This window comes from Brachyhypopomus gauderio, chromosome 7 (genome assembly GCF_052324685.1).
Source record: "Brachyhypopomus gauderio isolate BG-103 chromosome 7, BGAUD_0.2, whole genome shotgun sequence".
In the NCBI taxonomy this organism is placed as follows: domain Eukaryota; kingdom Metazoa; phylum Chordata; class Actinopteri; order Gymnotiformes; family Hypopomidae; genus Brachyhypopomus; species Brachyhypopomus gauderio.
Window position 1 is genome coordinate 3,857,510 of NC_135217.1, and position 22,500 is coordinate 3,880,009.

A 22,500-nucleotide genomic window follows, 5' to 3' on the forward strand; every position below is an offset into this window, starting at 1 on the left:
ATCCACCGCATGCATGTTGCGTTTTAAGACCGCTTCCTTCCACTGTTGGCCTGACACTAACCGATCAGTAATCAATGTTGTTTGATTGCAGAGGGAACATCCCCACTCTAAACAGGTATAGTACACATTCTTTCTACTGTCACCAAATGTTTAGCAGTCTATAAAGGGGTAACGTGGATGCGGAGAAAGTAGCGTGTGGGTGGATGCGGGGTGGGGTGGGGGGTGGTGGTGGGGGGTAGCACAGTCGGAGACCTCTCCTCTGATCAATAATACTCGAAGATGACTGATTGGAGCATTTTTGTTTCAAGTGCTACAGCAGCCTACACTGTAATGCGCACATGCTATAGATGTGTGTCGTATACAGAATTCTCTGAACAAAAGCGTGATTAACTGTGTGAACAGAAATGTCCACAGAAATATATCCGAAATGGTCCCTGTAGCCCAGTTCTGATTCCTGGCCCAGCGGGCAGGTGCTGGTCAGAGCAACTGAGAGCGCTTTACACCCACAGCAGGCGTTGGCAGTGGTGCTGGTTAGCCCACCTGTAGGGGCACTTCAGACTGGAGGCGACCCTTGATTGGCACTGTAGTCGGACCATTTATGGAATCCAAAAACTAATTTGCAATAGAATGGCTTATTGCACCACTCTCAATACAAAGTCTCTGTGTGTGTGTGTGGTGTGTGTGTGTGTGTGTGTGTGTTTGTTTGTAAAGGGGTGGGGGGTGTGTGCGCTGTTAATTTAGCGATACGCTAATACGGTTTTAGACATCCTGCTGGGTTTGAATTAAGTGTATAATTATTGTGTTTAATTGTGAAGTGTCCCCTGCTGAGTGTGACTGTGTGCCAATATCCTCTCAGGAAACTGTCAGCACCGCTACACGACAGCACAGCTCACGCTAGCACAGCTAACTGTAGGGAAAGACGCGCCGGCACACTTAGCGCGTCCGCGGACAGCGCGGCTCCCGCCAGCCGCGCGGCGCTGGACGGGGACAGGTAGGACGAGGACGGGTAGTGTGGTGGCTGGTCGCCCGACTACGGCACTTCTCAGTGTCGGGGTTCGCTTAAAGGAATGCTGTGCCCAGAAGCGCTAACATTTTGTCTACTGGCAATTATTATTTTGGGTGAAGTATTCCTTTAACCTCTGGGACAGTCGTTTACTTAAGCAGCTGTGTGAGTGGTTAATGAATGGGTGTTGGAAGGGAGTCTGTTCAAGTCTTTTGGCTGTTCTTCTTTTATGAAGTGTTTTATTATTTTGGATAATTTCTAATTTACCAGTTAACAAAGGACTTAGGGTGAGTTTTCATCTCTCAGGTAACTTCTGTTAAATTCAGAGTTTAATACCTTCTAAGCCTAATCTAATCTAGTTAACTTTCTTATTGCCTCCTTACAAACTGCCATAAGTAAGCGTTGAGAACTTTAGGATGGCCACGGCCCTGGCCGTTTGTACGGACGCAATATAGCATCCTCAACTTCTCCAGACATAAGTGTGCTTCCAGCTGGGCATATGGGTTTAATCTGTGTGTCTGTGTGTGTGTGTGTGTCTGTCTGTCTGTCTCACAGAATGTCCTTTTCGTCCAACCTGAACCATTACGGCATGATGCATGTGGCCAGTGTAAGCGATGTCCTGCTGGACACGTCCTTCACACCACCGTGTCAGCGCACGGGTGCCATGGTGTCCTTCCGCTCCTTCCAGGAGTTCACCAGGTGTGTGTGTGTGTGTGTGTGTGTGTGTGTGTGTGTGTGTGTGTGTGTGCATTGCAGTATAACGATGACCATAATTTTTGTAACATGAAATTGGAGCCATCTTGCAGATAGTTTTTCTGCTGTGCCCCCCTTTAGTATATGAGAATATTTTTGCCCCCCCCCTGCAATAGCTCCGCACCCCCTTTGGGAACCACTGTTTTAGTGAACTGTTAACTCTATTAAAATTGCTATTAAAGAAATCAAATGTATACAAAATCCCCCCCCCCCCAAAAAAAAAAGTCTTTTTTTGGTTAGGTTTAGGTTAATTGGTTACAGTATCATTAGTCAACATGGCACTTCAAAAGCATAGTAATTAAACTCTGTGTGTGTGTGTGTGTGTGTGTGTGTGTGTGTGTGTGTGTGTGTGTGTGTGTGTGTGTGTGTGTGTGTGTGTGTGTGTGTGTGTGTGTGTGTGAGACAGGGAGCGCTTGTGTCTGATGCATTTGGATTCCAGGTCAGAGCAGACATCGCTTTCTCATTACTTATAAACTGTGTGTGTGTGTCCCTCAGGAACATTAAAGATGTGCTAAGCTGTTTCTCAGACTCTCCGCCCACCAGCCCTTCCTTTCCTGAGGGCGGGACCTCCGTACTGTATGGTGAGGAAGACAACAAGGTGAGCTGTCCTGCTCTCTCAACCTCAGGACTTCATGTGCGTCCTGCTGTCCTGTTGAGTGTGAGGTGTCGTGCTCCACGTCTTCACAGAGCATCCAGGACGAGCCCGTCCACATCCTGAACATCGCCATCAAGACGGACAGCGACATCGACGACGACGGCCTTGCCGCGGCATTCCGGGAGTTCACCCAGACGAAGGTGCCCCCTCCTTCGTCTTCCTCCCCCCCGTGTCCCTGTACCCTCGGCCACATGGGTCTTCTCTGACATGACTGAGAGGGATTTCTCTATAAGGAACTTCTCTGTTGTTGACCAGTGTTTCACCATTCATCCCCCAGAAGTCCTTGCTGTTCGAGCACGGCATCCGGAGGCTAACGTTCCTCGTGGCTCAGAAGGTACGGCCAACACTCGAGCACGGCTCTGCTCTCTCGCGTCCTCGTGTTCTCACGCCCTCGCCGCTCAGTTCCCTCCCAATACCTGATCTGTGCCAAAATAATACCGCAAAATCGAAAAAAAAAGAAGGAAAACGAATGCCGAAAGAGTTCAGATCCATCTTGATTCAGACCGAAATTCTAAAATCTAGCTGCTCTACTGCATGTCTCTCTTGTTTTTTTTTCTCCAATCCTTTGCTCTCGATGCCGTTACTAACAGGATTTCAGGAAACAGGTCAACTGTGAGGTGGACCAGAGGTTCCATGTAAGTACCTCTGGGCAGGAGCGGGAGGGCTTGGGTGTTGGAGCAGATATAGGGGAGGTTCTCCAGATATGGGACCTCTTCCACCAGGCAGTTGTAACCCAAATCGGCTTCATTCACAAGATGTGTTGGCGAGTCCGAGCACCTGTGTGTTTGGTGTGTTTCTGCCACTCGTGGCATCGAATATTGGCTTGTAATATCAATTTTTTTTATCTGTTTGTTTTGTTTTCTTGCTCACATAGAGGGAGTTCCCCAAATTTTTCACCTTCCGTGCAAGAGATAAGGTGAGTAAACATTTTTGCTGTAGTTGTAGCTCGATAGTGTAGCGAGTACGGAGGGAGTGTTTGCCCTTCTACCGCGTCTCTTCATTCGTTCAGAAAGAAAGAAAAAAACACTTGAGAACACGTGAGAAAAGATTGTCGTGTTCGTCGAACACTTCTCCCATCTCTGATGGCCCCTCGATCATGATCAATGACACTCTCACTCCTCTCCCGGCTCTGATAGTTTTCTAAAATGGTTCCACCAAAGCTCATTACTTTAATGAACTTTTTAATTATTTTGCCCATTTGAGAGATATGACATCCATTAGCTAGCTGTGATTACCTACATTTACTAAATCTAGCCTGCTATTAGTGCTGGGGGCTGATTTCTGCTCCTGTAGACTCACTCTCTCCGCATTCTAAAACAACCAATTTCACCCTTTTGCTCAAGTTTTCATTTTCTCTGCCCTCCCCTGATGTTTTGATTAAAGTTAAATGTATCCAATAACTGTGATTGACCGTGTGTGTGTGTGTGTGTGTGTGTGTGTCCAGTTTGAGGAGGACCGGATATACCGTCACCTGGAGCCGGCCCTGGCCTTCCAGCTGGAGCTCAACCGCATGCGCAACTTTGCGCTGACCGCCATCCCGTGTGCCAACCACAAGATGCACCTGTACCTGGGCGCCGCCCGCGTGGAGGTGGGCACTGAGGTCACCGACTACCGCTTCTTCGTCCGCGCCATCATCCGCCACTCTGACCTCGTCACCAAGGTAAATGCACAGCAGCAGTGTGTGTGTGTGTGTGTGTGTGTGTGTGTGTGTGTGTGTGTGTGTGTGTGTGTGTGTGTGTGTGTGTGTGTGTGTGTGTGTGTGTGTGTGTGTTTTGGGAACAAAATATCCTTGCAATGATGAAAAAATATGTCATTTGTAGGGACATTTTGCACCTTTTTTTACAAATTAAAGCAAAATATTACCTTTCGGTTACTGGGCTCCTCTAAATTCTTTCTAAAGCCGAAAATACAAGGGTCGTGTGTACTGTCCTTCTGAAGTTTAATAACAAACGTCCTCAGTACGTCAGTGGGAAGTCATGAATTGTGAGGTCATTTTCTCCGGTCCTTGCGAGCTTGCGTGACGTCTGGCCGTGGAGCGGTTGCGTGGTGTAGACGCCTGTGCTGTGGTGTAGACGCCTGTGCTGTGTTGTGTAGGAGGCCTCGTTCGAGTACCTGCACAACGAGGCGGAGCGCCTCCTGCTGGAGGCCATGGACGAGCTGGAGGTGGCCTTCAACAACACCACCGTGCGCACCGACTGCAACCACATCTTCCTCAACTTCGTCCCCACCGTCATCATGGATCCCTCGAAGGTTCCAACAAACGCGCACAAATTCGTCTGCTCTCTTTTTTTCGAATGTCTTTGCCCCACCAATGCAAATGGCGAATTATTGTTGTACGTGTGTACGCGTGTGTGTGTGTGTGTGTGTGTGTGTGTGTGTGTCTCTCAGATCGAGGAGTCCGTGCGCTCCATGGTGATGCGCTACGGCAGTCGTCTGTGGAAGCTGCGTGTGCTGCAGGCGGAGCTGAAGATCAACATCCGTCTGACGCCCACGGGGAAGCAGATCCCCATCCGCCTGTTCCTCACCAACGAGAGCGGCTACTACCTGGACATCAGCCTCTACAAGGAGGTCACCGACTCACGCACGGGGCAGCTGGGGCCCAAGGACCGCCAGGTGCGCCCCCCCCCAACGCACGTCCAGTGTTTGAGACTGCAGGACCGTTTGCCTGATTTATACACCTGTCTGCAGTAGTCTGCTCACAGAGTGCCTCCTAGACAGTACCGTAGATGGGTCAGAATACAGAACATACCTTTGTTAAACTGACCAATCACGTCTGTTGATGTATTAGCTTTTACCTCAGCCACGGCTGCTTGATGGACCACTCGCAGTGCTGCGTTGCTGAAGCCCCTCCCTGTTCTCGATGGGGCTTTTAAACGGACCCGTGCCTTCACCCTCTCATTGGTCGCTACTTCAAGACTCCACCCTCTGTGTTTCCAGATCATGTTCCAGGCCTACGGCGACAAGCAGGGCCCCCTGCACGGCATGTTGATCAACACGCCCTACGTCACCAAAGACCTGCTGCAGTCCAAACGCTTCCAGGCCCAGAGCCTGGGCACCACCTACGTCTACGACCTCCCCGAGATGTTCCGCCAGGTACGTACGCCTCGGTGCCACACCAGCCCAGGAGACCTCGCAGCACACTGGCCACGGTTCTCCGCCGGGCCTCCCCGCTGCCTCGTTTGATCCGGACGTTTCTCATGGAGGTTTTTAATGGTTTTTAAACGAGTGGAGAGCCTAGAGCTGTGTTTCACTGCCACTGCTCCATGCAGGCCCTGAAAAAGCTGTGGCAGTCCATGGATGCGTACGCCCACCTACCCAAGTGCCCCCTGCCCTCCGAGCTGCTCACCTTCACGGAGCTGGTGTTGGACCCACAGGGCCAGCTGGTGCAGATGAACCGTCTGCCGGGGGGGAATGAGGTCGGTGCAGGTTTGGAGTCATCTCGGAGTCTGGGGAACTGTAGAATCTCTGGATCCGTGGTGTGATATTTGCATCGGGTCGTGTGATTGTTTGCATCGCAGATCGGCATGGTGGCCTGGCGCATGACCCTCCGCACGCCCGAGTACCCGGCGGGCCGCGAGATCGTGGTCATCAGCAACGACATCACGCACAAGATCGGCTCGTTCGGGCCGCAGGAGGACGTGCTGTTCCAGCAGGCGTCGGAGATGGCCCGCGACAGCGGCATCCCGCGCATCTACATCGCCGCCAACAGCGGAGCGCGCATCGGCCTGGCCGAGGAGATCCGACACATGTTCCACGTGGCCTGGCAGGACCCGGCCGACCCCTACAAGGTGAGCGGACGTCCGGGACGCAACGTTCTGCTAGCTGGTCTCATTAACAGCTTTAATGAGGGCTACAGTTTAACGTGGTTCTGGCTAATCTACAAGGTTGTGCGTTCTTCACCCTGGATTCACCATCCCGCCGTTCGTTCACCATGTGTTTTGTTTTTGGGAGTGCCCCATGGTTCACCCCATGGTTCACGCTCGATCTGCGATTTTGGTTTATGTCTTCCAGGGATTTAAGTACCTCTACCTCACACCTCAGGACTACAAGAAGGTGTCGGCATTGAACTCCGTGTACTGTGAGCATGTGGAGGATGAGGGGGAGTCCAGGTGAGATCCTGTACAATTGTACTGCCGGGTCTACCTGTACTGCCGGGTCTACTTACATGTATTACAGGTTTCATAAAGGTTTTATATAAGCTTTGGCAATGCCGTAGTCTAGTGCAAACGACTTGTTTATAGTGTAATCAGGGTATAAAGGAATTCTGCCCGTCTCTTCCCGTTTGTGCAGGTATAAGATCACAGACATCATTGGGAAAGAGGAGGGCTTAGGGGTGGAGAACCTGAGAGGATCAGGGATGATCGCTGGAGAATCCTCACTGGCTTATGAGAAGATCATCACCATGAACCTGGTAAACTGGGAACACACACACACGTGCGCACACACACAGATGAAGGTTCTGTTGCACCGATATAGCTTTTGCGTGTCCCCAGGTTTTGTCCTCGGGGTGTTTAGTTTTCATTGGTGTATTACTTTTTGAATTTACATACACTCATAGAGTCTTTTTAGTCTCACTATCTTTTAGTTTACCATCAAGTCTCCATGAATTGAGAGGGTTTGGCCGTTAATGCAGCATACGTACAGAACTGTCTCATCATGGCGCCCCCTGCTGGCACACAGGTGACGTGCAGGGCTATCGGCATCGGCGCTTACCTGGTGCGCCTTGGCCAGAGGACCATCCAGGTGGACAACTCTCACATCATCCTGACAGGAGCTGGAGCCCTCAATAAGGTCAGCGCGTTAACCCTGCCCCCTGTCTCCACCCCACCCCCCCTCTCCCTTCGACAATGCTGATAGGCCCGAGCGGTTTCCAGCTAATCGGTGGTCTCGTTGCCTCTGTGGTGTGACGCAACGGGGCTGAAACTACATTCACAGTCTCGGAAGGATGATCGACCTCCAAACCGTTTAATCAGTGATGGATCTGAAGCTGCAGAGAACGTCTGGATGTTGAAGATTTCTAGCCACCCCTGCGATACACTGGAGAGCAACGCTGACAACTGAAACGTATTAGAAACCGTATTCTAATTGGTTATGGTCTCGAATCTACTGCATAGCAATTGACACGGCAAAATCATTTTCCCATTTACTCGTCTCCCAAATGGCCTCATAACTGTTTGCTCTGAAAGCGCGCATACATGCATAAATTTCCCCGCTGTTCAGTTGATAAGGACAGTTTAATTTGCTCCTGTTTTAATTGTGTCAGTAAATTCGGGGGGAGTGCAGCCTGGTGACAGCGGCTCTGTCTCCTCTTTTCTTTTTTCTTTTTTTTTTCCCTCCCCTGCTTTCTACGTCCTCCCCTCATCTGTGTTCCAGATAGATTGCTACTTAATTTATGCAATTAGTGTGTCTGCATTTTGACACGAACATCCAGGATTATTTTGAACCGGACAGGAAACTTGTTCAGACAATCGAATCGGACAGGACCCCCCCCCCCCCCCCCCCCATATACCCGTTGTTTGTTGTCTAGGCGACGGCTGTTATTCATTTGTTTGTGTGCCTGATTTGCCTTTATGTGGGGACATTTTGGCCGGGCATAATGGACCCAACACGGGCGACGTTTGGCAGAACGCCAGCCCAGGCCGCAGAAATGAGCTCTTCATAACGAACGCTGGTTACAGCGGACCGGGCCACACTGGTGTGTTTCCTTCCTCTCGGTCATATCCCAGTGATCAGTGTGAACCCCCCCCCACAGCCTTGCTGGAGTCCTGCAGGTCCAGCTAATAGAAACAGAGGAGTGTCGTCGCCATTTGCATAGAAATAGCCTGATGCCTGCGGCTGGGGAAAAGGACACCCATGTCATTCGTCTGAAATCTCTCTCGCTTGCTGTCTCTGGCGTGCGTGCGTGCGGTGTTCACCCCTGCCCCCACACCGGGGTTAAAATCCCAATGTTGCCTCAGCCGTCCCGCCCTGTCATTGGCAGTTTGGCTCTCGTGTGCTGGTCCCAGCCCCAACATGGACCCAGCCTTTTAAACGCAGGTGATGTTGGAGCGTTCCTCGCCTCCACCGACGTCGCCATGTGTTCGGTGCTTACACACCCGTGACAAATGTAACGGATATTTTGCATAATTTATCTCGTATCTGCTGGGCTGCTTCGCTGCGCTGTGAGCGGCGTGGTCCTTGCCTGTTTAATGTAGCAACTCAAATCACTGATGTGTGTTCAGGCACATTTCACCTTTACTTTGATATTGGATTATGTCTTCAATTGTGGACTTAGCTTCCCTGGGAAGCTTATCTGGGCTCCATTAATAGAGTCTGCCATGTGGTGGCTAGCACCAGGGATCATATGGGTTAAGCCTCTTCGAATAAGTGGCTGATCTGTGATCAGTTTTCTTGCGCTTCTCATCATAAAGGATGCAGATGTCACAAGTGGGAAGCTGAACCTGAATCAGAACAGCTTGTTTTCATATACGAGTCATTCCGAAACAACATGGGGGAAACATTTTGCTTGAGTTCACTTGTCAGCATCTGTGTTCAAAAGTGAATACTGGATCTAAAGGCACTACTACTCCAGCGTGAACGATGGTTGACCGAGACGGTTGCTAATCGCAAGTGCTCCGTCCAGAATAACACTGGACACGTGGAGATGATCGTTAATTCCAATCCGCCATGAACCCTGGACACGCTAAGGGGATCGCTAATCCCAGGTGTCCAGCGTAAACCCTGGACATGCAGCGATCGCTAATCCCAGGTGTCCAGCGTAAACCCTGGACATACAGTGATCGCTAATCCCAGGTGTCCAGCATAAACCCTGGATTTGCAGTGATCGCTAATCCCAGGTGTCCAGCATAAACCCTGGACATGCAGCGATCGCTAATCCCAAAAGTCCAATGTAAACCCTGGACATGCAGCGATCGCTAATCCCAGATGTCCAGCATAAACCCTGGACATGCAGCGATCGCTAATCCCAAAAGTCCAATGTAAACCCTGAACATGCAGCGATCGCTAATCCCAGATGTCCAGCGTAAACCCTGGACATGCAGCGATCGCTAATCCCAAAAATCCAATGTAAACCCTGGACATGCAGCGATCGCTAATCCCAGGTGTCCAGCGTAAATCCTGGACATGCAGCGATCGCTAATCCCAGGTGTCCAGCGTAAACCCTGGACATGCAGCGATCGCTAATCCCTTCATCATGCAGCACTGCACCTCCTACGTGCGTCCAGCTGCTCTGTCCCAGATTAACGTTGAGCCCCCGCACTAAAGAGCGCCTGCTAAAGAGGCGATCATGCAGCCCCACAGTGCTGTAATCCAAGCGCGCTGGCCGGCCATCGCAGATAATCCAACCCCCCCAAACCCCCCTCCCCCCACGCCGCCCCCTCCACATGGTAGTCATGCCAACTTAATGTAGCGAGTTGGTTGTCTACTTTACGGGCTACAAGACAACAATCAGAAGTATTGATGTTTTTCTCACCAGTCTGTGACGCACGCGCACACACACACACACCACACACACACACACACACACTCTTCCCAGACCCCAGCCTCTATCTGTCAGCTTGGCTGATGGTATTGATCCACAGGCAGGCAAGGCTGAGACTGACAGCCATAACACAGCTTCAGTATCTCTCTCTCTCACTCTCACGCGCGCGCACACACACGCGCACACACACAGACCAGTATGTTCAAAACAAAACACCTAGTCTTCATTCTCCAACGTGAGAGTGGGGTGGGGAAAGCATGCTACTAACCACAACACCCCCCCCCCCCCCCCCCCAGACGTGTTCATACAATGCAGTGATAACTATGGCCTGTACACTCCATTAGAATGCAAATTGAATATCCCTCACGTTAGTGTTTGGCCATGAATATTTCAGAATCTGACGAAGTGTTTTCAGTTAATTTAGCTCCTCAGAGCAGACTTCCTCACGCTCTGTCCAGACCGCTGGGCTCTAATTTGCACTTTTCTCAATCTGTGAATGTTTCCAGAAATCCCAGCACAACACGGTCTTCTGTTTAATGTAGACCAGCACAGTTTCCTGTTTAATGTAGACCAGCACGGTCTCCTGTTTAATGTAGACCAGCACGGTCTCCTGTTTAATGTAGACCAGCACGGTCTCCTGTTTAATGTAGACCAGCACGGCTTCCTGTTTAATGTAGACCACCACGGCTTCCTGTTTAATGTAGACCAACACGGTCTCCTGTTTAATGTAGTTTTGTTTAACGCAGGAAAAGCCATTCACCAAACACCTTGCAAAAAGATTTTCCTTGCAGTTTCCATATTGTATTGACCTGTATAACACATTTGCATATATAGGCTAATTTACATATGTACTATATTTCCACATATCATTTTTGTGCTGCACACCGACCATCCCTGTCCATTAATACCCAGTAAGACACGATGGTATGATGCACCGTCTAGGCCAGGGGTGGGCAATCAATTTTTACAAGGGGCCGAAAATGACGTAATTGGGGTGGCTCCGCCACGTTAACAAATACGAGCCTCTTGTAATTCCAGGACAAAACATGAGAGAACGTGAAGAAGTTCGGGAGTTTTGAAAAGAAACAACCATTAAATAATGTGATTAAAAACGAATCATTTCGAGTATATGTATAAATATTTAACTTAATTTAACTTAGGTTTAACATGCTGGGAAATAATTGAAATGGACCTTGAAAGTGACGTTCAAGTGCTTTAATTCCACCTTATAAAGGTGTATGAACCCTGCATACATGACTTTGTTCATTGCGCTGAGGTGCGGCACGCGCGCGAAGTTACAAAATTCAAGAGGTGCACGACCTCGCGAATCGACAGCATGCGAGGCCACCGTAATTACGTCATTTTTGCCGCGCGGACCCTCGCACCGCGTCAAGTATAAACCAGGCTTAAACCTAGCTTTAAAGCACTTCTACGGCACTCACACACACGCACGTACGTCCACACGGAATTAACACAAACGTAGCGCTTTCAAAATAAAAGCGTCACAGTTGTATTGCACGCATGGCATAGATATTTGTTTCATTTATGATTGGCCTCTCTATGGCCCGCGGGCCACATCCGGCCCGTTGTGCGTCCCTGTCCGGCCCGCGGGCCATAGTTTGCCCAGGTCTGGTCTAGGCCCTCTGTGACCTCTGGTGCCCTGTCGCAGGTGCTCGGCCGTGAGGTGTACACCTCCAACAACCAGCTGGGCGGCGTACAGATCATGCACAACAACGGCGTGACCCACACCACGGTGTGTGACGACTTCGAGGGCGTGTACACCCTCCTCCAGTGGCTGTCATACATGCCCATGGTGAGACCCCACCCCCCATTCCCATTTCACAGGACTATCCACGAATACCTTTAAGTTTCTACTTCACAGGACGCTACTTAAAAACACCAGAGGGGAGTGCTGTATGCTAGTAGGTTTGGCCAGTGTTCTGATTTCTGTGGTGAACTGTTCCCCCTTGAACTGTTCCCCCTTGAACTGTTCCCCCTTGAACTGTTCCCCCTTGAACTGTTCCCCCTTGAACTGTTCCCCCTTGAACTGTCCCCCCTTGAACTGTCCCCCCTTGAACTGTCCCCCCTTGAACTGTCCCCCCTTGAACTGTCCCCCCTTGAACTGTTCCCCCTTGAACTGTTCCCCCTTGAACTGTTCCCCCTTGAACTGTTCCCCCTTGAACTGTTCCCTTCAGTGTTCGTCCAGCCCTGTGCCGCTGCTGGCGGCGAAGGACCCCATTGACCGGCCGGTGGAGTTTGTGCCAACCAAAACGCCCTACGACCCCCGCTGGATGCTGGCAGGACGGCCCAGCCCGAGTGAGAACACACACACACACACACACACACACACACACACACAAGCCTGCAGAGGGACTTCCTCAGCCTCCGTCAGCTGCTCCGCGTGGCTTTGGTGAAGCTTCTGATTGTGGTTTGGTTTGAACTGGGTGACAGGGAGGGGTTGGGGCTGTTTGCAGACAGAGGGAGGAGGGGTAGTTGAGGGGTCAGGAGTTGCACCTCTAGATTACCCCAGCCTCAGTGTAAGTCGTCCACGCTGGTCTCGGGGTTCACAGAGATAAGCCCGCGATGGATGGGCCGTGTTCCTCTAGACAGGCCAGATCCCACATCTCTGTAATTGCGGTGGGGAGGGAGGCTGTACAGTGGTGGAGTGGTTACCGTGTGAACCAGGAGCGGTGTTCATTGAGCAGACAGGGGTGGAGGGGTGACTTCTCACAACAGCGCCACCCTGTGTATGCCTTTGGGAAGTCCATATGAGGACAGGACTTACATGCCACCTGCAAACCAGGTGAGTAATGGCCTAGGAGAGGAGATGGTGGGGGGGCAGCGGGATGAAGACTGCAGGACGCTGGAGCACTCGGGCGACATCTACGGCCACAGTCACGCCAGGAGAGCAGGAGTGGGTCAGACAACTGACGGGGATCGTGCTTTTAAGAGTGCTCGCTTAAATTGTTGAATATTTTACCAAAATAAATTAATGTAGCAAAAATGAGAAATGAACTCTGTCTGTCTTTCTCTCTGTCTCGCTCTTTCTCTGTCTCTCTCTCTCTCTCTCTCAGCTATTTTATACCTCCTCTCTCCGTAACTCCTTTGTTAATTCTGCCCGTCTCTTTTCTCCTCCAGACCCCAAGGGGGCGTGGATGAGCGGCTTTTTTGATCAAGGCTCCTTCATGGAGATGATGCAGCCGTGGGCCCAGAGTGTGGTAGTGGGCAGAGCCAGGTGAGCCTGGAACACCTTCTGTGTGTGTGTGTGTGTGTGTGTGTGTGTGTGTGTGTGTGTGTGTGTGTTAGGCATATGTATTAATCCTTTTGATGTCACTCTTATGTAATTCACACGCACTGGTTTATAGACGGTTTCCTTGTGAACGTATTGTTTAGGTGCAGGGTAGCACTGCTGTTCTTTACCTTCTTGCTGAAGCCGCTTGACCTCTAGCTTTCAAAATACTGAACTCCGACACCTCGGTGCTCTGATCTCCAGTCGGCAGACGGTGTCTGGACGTGTGGGGTCCGATAACCAAGCGTGTGTGTGTGTGTGCACGTATGTGTGTGTGTGCGTGATTCTACTGGGACAAGAGACCTCGGCGTGTGTCTAAGGACTTGTGTCTTGTGTGTATTTATACACTGTTACACATTACCATTTTTTTCATTTTTTCTGATTTTTTTTCTTCGCAGGTTGGGTGGGATCCCAACTGGAGTGGTTGCTGTGGAGACCAGAACCGTGGAGCTGTCCATCCCAGCCGACCCAGCCAATCTGGACTCTGAGGCCAAGGTATATTAACCCAGGGTGGTCATGCTGTGATTGGATGATTGCCTTTAGCCACACCTTTCTGGACTATAATAACCCACGTGGTTATCCTGTGATTGGATGATGGCCTTTAGCCACGCCTTTCTGGACTATAATAACCCACGTGGTTATCCTGTGATTGGATGATGGCCTTTAGCCACGCCTTTCTGGACTATAATAACCCACGTGGTTATCCTGTGATTGGATGATGGCCTTTAGCCACGCCTTTCTGGACTATAATAACCAGGTTTATGGTTGTGCTGTCCTCCTGGTGGACGGTGTGTTGTTGTTATGTCTGCATCTTCCTTTCTTGTCCTCTGTAGAGCATCCAGCAGGCAGGGCAGGTATGGTTCCCTGATTCAGCATTTAAAACTGCCCAGGCCATTAAGGACCTGAACCGGGAGGGTCTTCCGCTCATGGTGTTCGCCAACTGGAGAGGTTTCTCTGGAGGCATGAAGGGTCAGTGACCACCGCAACAGTGAACCCCAGTCAGTCAGCACACGCCATTTTAGTCTGCAGAAAGACTGAGTGTCCAGGCTGGCTTGGGTCACGCAAGGACTCCACTCCCCCCCTCTCCCCCGGAATGCGTCGACATGGTGATGCCCCGCTACCGTGGCGACCCTCCTAACCTCCCCGTCTGGCCCACAGACATGTACGACCAGGTGCTGAAGTTCGGCGCCTACATTGTGGACGGTCTGAGGGAGTACCGCCAGCCCGTGCTCGTGTACATCCCGCCCCAGGCCGAGCTGCGCGGAGGATCGTGGGTGGTGATCGACCCCACCATCAACCCGCGGCACATGGAGATGTATGCGGATAAGGAAAGCCGGTAAGAGCAGTGTGTGTGTGTGTGTCTGTGTGTGTTTGTGTCTGTGTGCGTGTGTGAGACGGAGTGAGGGAGAGAGAGAGACGCACTGCGTTAAAATTCATCTGTCCAAGTTTAACTGACTCAACGTCAAATGCGAAAGTGCTGTGGTTTTATTTTACTTGCTTATCACTAATTTATTGTGTATTGATAACGTGAGTTGTGTTGATAACGTGTGTGTGTGTGTGTGTGTGTGTGTGTGTGTGTGTGTGTGTGTGTGTGTGTGTGTGTGTGTGTGTGTGTGTGTGTGTGTGTGTGTGTGTGTGTGTGTGTGCGCGCGCGCGCGCGCACGCGCGCGCCGCGCGCGGGCGCAGGGGTGGTGTGTTGGAACCAGAGGGCACAGTGGAGATTAAGTTTCGTAAGAAGGACCTGGTGAAGACCATGAGACGCGTGGACCCTGTGTACATGAGCCTGGCCGAGAGATTGGGTGAGTCAGGAAGGCCGCGGGTGGTGGTGCGGTGGGTGGAGGTGCACATTATGTATAACAAATTGAGTCTGATTGCAGTATGACAGACCTGAAAGTTTATTCTCCTTTAATTAAATGTACTATAGTATACTGATAGAATAACTGTTCAGTGTTTACGCTTTAGTTTAACACTTTATTCTATTTTAGATGGGCTGAGGCAAGCTTTTTAATTTAAAAATACTAAACGCATGTTTCTGTAGGGTTTAGGGACGTTCACGTGAGCTGCTTCGGCACGTGCGAGGGAAAGAGCTGGGCTCTGACGTGACGTGGAAGAGCTAGCAGATGTAGCATTATCAAGTTCGGATTTTTAAAAAACGATACGTTAAGTTCTCTTACCGATTTACATTTATTCAATGTAAAATGCACAAAATAAAAATATGCGAAAAAATATTAATTATAGTTAGCTACAGAACGAGCTAACAGAGATTAGCAGTCACTAGCTAACAACTAGCCGCAAGCTAACAGCAAAAGTATAAAAAGTTAGAAATAAATCACTCGAGAGAATGGCACAAGTTATAGCCTTTGCTTGCTTGGTGTGGGGTCTCTAGGGGGTCGTAACCCCCCCAGAGAAGACTACAGAAGTCTGAGACAGGACAGGAGTGCAGTAAATGCAGGCGTGATCCGAAGTAAGAGAGGACAGATGGAGGGGCCCCTAGGACAGACGCAGCAGGCACCTAGGGCCATCCCGGCTCCACACCTCCTCTTAGCCAATCACACGTCTCCAGCCTCTTAAGCACAAACGCACTCTCCCGCTGCCTTTAACGACCAGGGCTGGTTATCAGTGCTTGTGCATGTGTGTAATGCCTCTTCACTGAAGCCTCTTAAGATATCCCTCCCCCCCGCCCCTCCCACGAGACACATGTCAATCAGGTTCTCGTCGGGTCGATCTCATCTCATCTTCAGTCTGCTCAGAGCTTTTGTTTTTCCTCACCGCCCCCCTCATCCCCAACCACCACCACCACCCATCAGCTCCGTAAAAACCAGAGCAGCCCCATTGACCTGTGGGATGCCGGAACGATCATCCCTGACACGGATCGATCCCTCGGCTTGCTCCGGCGCTGATGGTAGCCCAGAACCGGTGGCTCATGGCCCAGCCGGTGTAGAGTGGGATCTCTCCACGTGTCTCCGTCTCCAGCCATTGCAGCCCTCGATGGCGTCCGTTACAAAATCCCATCAGCGTCTGCTTTGAATATCGGATTGCTGATGCTGGCTTCATGTTCTGTGTGCGCGTGCGTGTGCAGGCACTCCTGAACTGACCCCGTCCGAGCACAAGGAGCTGGAGACCAAGCTGAAGGAGAGGGAGGAGTTCCTGCTCCCCATATACCATCAGGTGGCGGTGCAGTTCGCCGACCTCCACGACACACCGGGACGCATGCAGGAGAAAGGCGTCATCACCGTAAGCCTGCGCGCTGCTCGCGTTACGTTGCGTTACGTTCCGTCGACACCGAACGATACGTCTTAAAAAGTTCGGTGTCGTTTCCAGTGTCATTAAATCGAAAATTAAATTTAAAGTGATCGGACGTAGCCAGATGGCGGTTAGACGGGCGGGCGGGACACAGGATCGTCCTGCCCCGTAGACTCATCCCGACGGTCCCGCGTGTGCCCTTGGCAGGACGTGCTGGAGTGGCGGACCTCGCGGCAGTTCTTCTACTGGCGGCTGCGGCGCCTCCTGCTGGAGGACACGGTGAAGCGCAAGATCCAGCAGGCCAACAGTGAGCTGACGGACGGCCAGGTGCAGGCCATGCTCCGCCGCTGGTTCGTGGAGGCCGAGGGAGCCGTCAAGGTGCGCACACCCGCCCAGCGCCCCCTGCTGGTGACTCCAGCCTAGTGTGTGTGTGTGTGTGTGTGTGTGTGTGTGTGTGTGTGTAAGGACAAAGTTTATGTTCTTTTTGGTTTGATTCCCTCACTATGCTGGTACAGAATGTATGCACTTAAGTAGATGCATTTTTATCAAGTAGCGTCTTACTCTGCAGTAAAAATGGCTGAATCTCATCCGCATGTCACGTATGTTAGCAAAGCTGACGGAGGCGGAGATGGAGGAGATGGAGTTGATGGAGTTATCATCCTTCTCCTGCCTCCATCTAAATTCGCTTGAGTAAACCGGTCAGACTTGGTGTCCCGCACAGGCACCTGTACTGCGGGCCACTGTAGAGGGCACTGTGGAGCCGGGCCGAGCCCCTGACCGGGCCGGGCCCCCGACCGGGGCGCACTGGGGGACGTGGGAGAGGTCCTGGCACAGCGCCAGTCGCTGGAGGGCGGGTCGGAGCGGGCGCGCTGCCGATCGTAGCCGGCCATCTTAAGCCAGCATTAATCTCCTCCCTGCCACGCACAGATAGCGAAGCAACATGCTGTTTCTTAATTAAAAGCAAACGGATTAAAAATGATTAATAACGGCCGTTAAATGTTCCCGCGGACGAGGAGGGCCACCCCACCCCTCCACTTCCCTCCACGGGGGACCATTAAAGGCCTGACAAATCTTCCCAGGTCCGGCTTTGTTTCAGATCTGCTCGTGTTTTATCTGTGGAGCGTAAATCAAGGCTCTGTTTGTTTGTTCGTTTATTTATTTATTGTTTTATTATTTTATTGGGATTTTAATAGCTTTCCTCCAAACGGGGAAGCAGTTTGTTTAGTGGTGAATGATGTGTTTTAAGGAGCTAAAGCTGCTGTGTTTTCTTGACCTGGTGTTCTCCACTGGCCTCTGGCGCTCTCAGGCTTATTTATGGGACAGTAACGAGGACCTGGTGGAGTGGTTGGAGAAGCAGCTGACTGATGAGGAAGGGGCGAGGTCCGTCATCGACGAGAACATCAAGTACATCCGCCGGGACCACATTCTGAAGCAGATCCGCAGGTACCTCGCCTGCCCTGCCCAGACCCCGCCCCTCCAAAGACCCCGCCCCCTGAGACCCCTCTAAAGACCCCATCCCTGAGACCCCGCCCCCAAGACCCCACTGCTCCAAAGACCCCCACCCCTGAGACTTGACCCCACCCCTCCAAAGACCCCACCCCCCTACCTTCAATCTTTTTACTTGTCCCTCCGTTAGTCTTTCTATTATAATACCTCACTGGGATCCACCTCCATTGCTGTAATCTAGTGTAGTAAGCTGTAGTAATGTAGTTTCTCTCTCTCTCTCAAGTCTGGTGCAGGCCAACCCCGAGGTTGCCATGGATTCCATCGTGCACATGACTCAGCACATCACGCCCACCCAGCGAGCCGAGGTGGTGCGCATCCTGTCCACCATGGACGCGCCAGCTTCCTCCTAGGCCCTTCCCCAGCAGCACAGCCCGCGGAAACCAGCACCAGAGGAGCCAACATGGCCGCCACAGGACCCATTGGCAGTGATTCTGATCTGAGCGGTTGTGTACGGCGTCTCCGTGGTGAGACCGTCTCAGAAGCTGAGCACTTAGGGGGGAGGGGGGGGTCTTAGGTATGTGATAAAAAAATTGTGATAAGCTTTGAATTTATCGATCTAGTCAAGTGCAATTTCAGAAAGAAAATAGCTGAGACTTACATAAATCAAGTGCAACTCGTGCATGTTTGATGACGAGGAAAAGGGGTCGTCGCCAGCTACCGTGAGTTTCATATTCCCATTAGAAAAAAACCCTCCAAGGTGAACTCTGATTGGTTACCTCGTTCCCTGTGTGACACTGCTATTGGCTGCAGGATGCTTCTGAAGCATTTAAAGCATGACCCTCACAGAAGACGACACAGTCTTGGCTGACCCCAGTTCAGCTGTGCAGTCCCTGTCCAAGTTAATGAAAGAAAACTGATCCAAGATCACGGCAAAAAATAAATAAAATTCCCCTCACAGCCGTCACAATCATAGCTTGTGCTTGTAGTAATAGTGCACCTTACCGCCCCCTTGCACAAGTGGCTCTAAATATCATTTAACAACAACAACTTCACTACACACAATTTTCTTCTGTCACCTTTGGTAGTGCTACCCCAAACCTCTGTTAATGTTTGAGCTGATGTGACACGCACAATAAGATGTTTATTACCGTTATTTTTTTTTATAATGGATAATGTGACTGTAATTTATTAATGGTAATCCTTGTTAAAGAACAGACTAAGCTTTAGTGTATGCTAATGTGCTAATAACTGACACGTGTGCTGACCTTCCTGATAGACGTTTAGGACCAAAAATGGCATTGTTATTTTTATGAAACACACTATAACAAAAAAATCCTTTTGTAGGAAAGTGGGCTTATGGGAGGAGGGTGTGTGTGGGAGGGAGGGGTGTGTCATGGGGCCTGGGTGAGTCCACGGTGCTAGTGTAAAGGTGAAGAGCACTGCTGGAAGACCTCTTGTGCGCAGCTGCCTGATTGGCTGAGAGGTTGTCCGCTCTGACCCTGATGGAGGGCGATCCCTCCGGCCCAGACGTACAGAACAGGCCAGCGGCTACGTGCTTACTGTGGGTAATGGAACTGAATAAAAGCAGTACGTTCAAGCATATCCAAGCGTGTGGGTGTGGTGTGGTGTGTTCCCACGCTGCTGGCGTGTGTGAGGAGTGTGTGGCTTCACGCGTGGAGGAGACACGCAGCCCTCATCTCACTTCAGCTGTTCAGCATCCCGTTTACCATACAGAACTGAATTCCCACATTTTGTCGACAAAATGGCACTTTAATACAGACACACATTCAACAGTGGCGTCCTGCCGAGCATTAAAAAAAGAAAAGGATTTTCTCCGATTAACTTACAAAACAAAATCGCATTCCTTATATTCTGGGTCACACCACTGCTTTCAGAATCCAAACCCCACATGCTCACACTCTCCCTCACACACACACACACACACATCTTCACAGAAGGTGGCGTTCTGGTTCTGGTCATCGTAATGGGCTGCTCCTCCCTCTCCTGACTGGGCTCCTGTCAGTGCAGCGGTTGGGAGTTGAACAGAGAGCGGTACAGCTCGGACCTGAATGGGGAGGAAGAGGAGGTACAATCACAAGACGGGCTGAACCCTCACCGGACCAGTACAGTACTGGAGAAAACACACTGGGCGGGACTTTATCACGATACCGGCCAAGGTAAAACGGGACCGCAGACGACAGCAGAACGCATTCTGTGCGTGGCCAAAAACATTGAAACGGAGTTTGAGCCCCACACACAAGACCCGTTCAAATCTCTAGTTCTAGTCCTCACTGATGAAGACGGCGTGACCATTTAGGTGAACTACGGAAATTCAAACACGTGATCTGTGTCAAATGGACTTGGTTTACGGTCAATATTCTAATGACTGTGCAGTTTCACCACAACGTTTGGATTGTGCAGCCCTAAAATGAACCCGGTAATGAAACTCACCGGGGTGGAAGTGTGAAGGTATTCAGCAATGTTGCAGCAACAACAGGCACTCGAGGGGTTGAATACTAAATGCTTCTGACCTTTTGATTCGATTTGCCAACCAGATTTAAAGAAAGCGGATTTATTAGGAGATCATCTGCTTCAATCCTAATCTGGACCAACATCGTTTCTGTTCAGGCTGTATTCAAGAAGACTGACCAAAGCTCAAAAGGCTAATCTCAACCTGTCACACCCCCCCAAACTCTCTCACACACACACACACACATCTTACTAATGCGTGACCAACAGAATGTCACTTCTTGTAGATATGAGCCCTGCTGTATGGTATCACACTAACTAAAGGACAGTAATGTGCCGTTTTGATCTCTAATATCTGGGGATTCTGGCAGGATTCTCACGGGAGTGTAACATCGTAGTGTAGTGGAACCATGCCACAGTCTGTCCGGACCTTTATGGTTACACAATGGTTCTTAAATACAGGAAGCTATAACCACACACTTCTCTCCAAACAACACCCCCTGCCCCCCCAGCCAAGACCAGCATTCTGCTCCACACACACACACACACACACAGATGGGACAACATCCCAAGGGTCTCGGAGCAGGCTATCAGACAGTGGTGAGGGGGGGAACATTTAATCCTCAATCCCTGTTTGAAATGCACCAGCAAGTGGTGAGGATTACAGCACCCTCTGATTATCATATAATGCATACATTCTTATTCCAGCAGGGCACAGCAAACACACAGGGAGAGGGGGAGAGAGAGAGAGAGACACACACACAGGGAGAGGGGGAGAGAGAGAGAGACACACACACACAGGGAGAGGGGGAGAGAGAGAGAGACACACACACACAGGGAGAGGGGGAGAGAGAGAGAGACACACACACACAGGGAGAGGGGGAGAGAGAGAGAGACACACACACAGGGAGAGGGGGAGAGAGACACACACACATGGAGAGGGGGAGAGAGAGAGAGACACACACATGGAGAGGGGGAGAGAGACACACACGGAGAGGGGGAGAGAGACACACACGGAGAGGGGGAGAGAGACACACACGGAGAGGGGGAGAGAGACACACACGGAGAGGGGGAGAGAGACACACGGAGAGGGGGAGAGAGAGACACTTACACACATGGAGAGGGAGAGAGAGACACACACACACAGGGAGAGGGGGGAGAGAGACACACACACAGGGAGAGGGGGAGAGAGAGAGACACTTACACACATGGAGAGGGGGAGAGAGACACACACAGGGAGAGGGGGAGAGAGACACACACACACATGGAGAGGGAGAGAGAGACACACACACACAGGGAGAGGGAGAGAGAGACACACACACAGGGAGAGGGGGGGGAGAGAGAGAGACACACACAGGGAGAGGGGGAGAGAGACTCACACACAGGGAGAGGGGGAGAGAGACACACACACAGGGAGAGGGAGAGAGAGACACACACACACAGGGAGGGGGGGGGGGGAGACACACACACACGGAGAGGGGGAGAGAGACACACAGGGAGAGGGGGAGAGAGACTCACACACAGGGAGGGGGGGGGGAGAGACATACAGAGAAAGAGACAGTGAGCCCACAATGATCAAAAAGTCAAAAGGAGAGAAGTAAGGCATTAGCTACATGACTCTTCCACAACACAGGTCCACATCCCAGCTCACCAATCACCACTAAACATGCACTGATCATCGAGTCCCTATGGAATACCTATAGTGTGTGTGTGTGTGTGTGTGTGTGTGTGTGTGTGTGTGTGTGTACACCCCTCCCCTCCCACATTAACATTCATGGGGCCAGCAGTGCGTGTCGGGGCTACACAGCCACTGTTCAGATATGGGGGTGTGTGAGCAAGGTGTGGGGAAGGCAGAGAGGCAGAAACAGTGTGTGTGTGTGTGTAAAAGGTCACTGAGAATCCCACTCCTGCAAAGGTCAGTGGTCAGCTAGCTGATGCAATTGCAATACATCATTATTATTACTGTAGTTCACTGATAGCTATGTAAATGAAATAGAGAGAGGGAGGGAGGGAGAGAGAGAGAGGGAGGGAGAGAGAGAGGGATCGAGGTGAGAGGGAGGGAGAGAGAAAGAGGGAGGGAGAGAGAAAGAGGGAGAGAGAGAGAGAGGGAGAGGGATCTGGGTGAAAAGGAGGGAGAGAGATAGAGGGAGGGACAGAGAGAG

The 22,500-nt window shown here is 51.0% G+C and overlaps 2 protein-coding genes across 2 annotated transcripts in view; one reads left to right on the forward strand and one right to left on the reverse strand.

Moving 5' to 3' along the window:
- The window catches only part of acaca (acetyl-CoA carboxylase alpha), a 35,034-nt gene extending 15,563 nt beyond the window's left edge, over positions 1 to 19,471 (forward strand). The window contains 28 exon segments of the mRNA XM_077010992.1: positions 92 to 115; positions 857 to 991; positions 1,559 to 1,702; positions 2,252 to 2,354; positions 2,444 to 2,551; positions 2,689 to 2,745; positions 3,002 to 3,046; positions 3,286 to 3,327; positions 3,856 to 4,071; positions 4,506 to 4,661; positions 4,800 to 5,024; positions 5,349 to 5,504; positions 5,681 to 5,827; positions 5,930 to 6,199; positions 6,423 to 6,520; positions 6,702 to 6,822; positions 7,092 to 7,202; positions 11,561 to 11,704; positions 12,087 to 12,207; positions 13,030 to 13,126; positions 13,579 to 13,675; positions 14,014 to 14,149; positions 14,339 to 14,516; positions 14,867 to 14,979; positions 16,260 to 16,414; positions 16,631 to 16,801; positions 17,730 to 17,866; positions 18,153 to 19,471. Coding sequence (XP_076867107.1) covers positions 92 to 115; positions 857 to 991; positions 1,559 to 1,702; positions 2,252 to 2,354; positions 2,444 to 2,551; positions 2,689 to 2,745; positions 3,002 to 3,046; positions 3,286 to 3,327; positions 3,856 to 4,071; positions 4,506 to 4,661; positions 4,800 to 5,024; positions 5,349 to 5,504; positions 5,681 to 5,827; positions 5,930 to 6,199; positions 6,423 to 6,520; positions 6,702 to 6,822; positions 7,092 to 7,202; positions 11,561 to 11,704; positions 12,087 to 12,207; positions 13,030 to 13,126; positions 13,579 to 13,675; positions 14,014 to 14,149; positions 14,339 to 14,516; positions 14,867 to 14,979; positions 16,260 to 16,414; positions 16,631 to 16,801; positions 17,730 to 17,866; positions 18,153 to 18,279 — 3,634 coding nt within the window. The 3' untranslated portion in view covers positions 18,280 to 19,471.
- A 147-nt stretch (positions 19,472 to 19,618) lies between these two features.
- aatf (apoptosis antagonizing transcription factor) overlaps positions 19,619 to 22,500 on the reverse strand; it is a 14,835-nt gene continuing 11,953 nt past the window's right edge. The window contains exon 12 of the mRNA XM_077010995.1: positions 19,619 to 19,934. Coding sequence (XP_076867110.1) covers positions 19,889 to 19,934 — 46 coding nt within the window. The 3' untranslated portion in view covers positions 19,619 to 19,888. The remainder of the gene's footprint in view (positions 19,935 to 22,500) is intronic.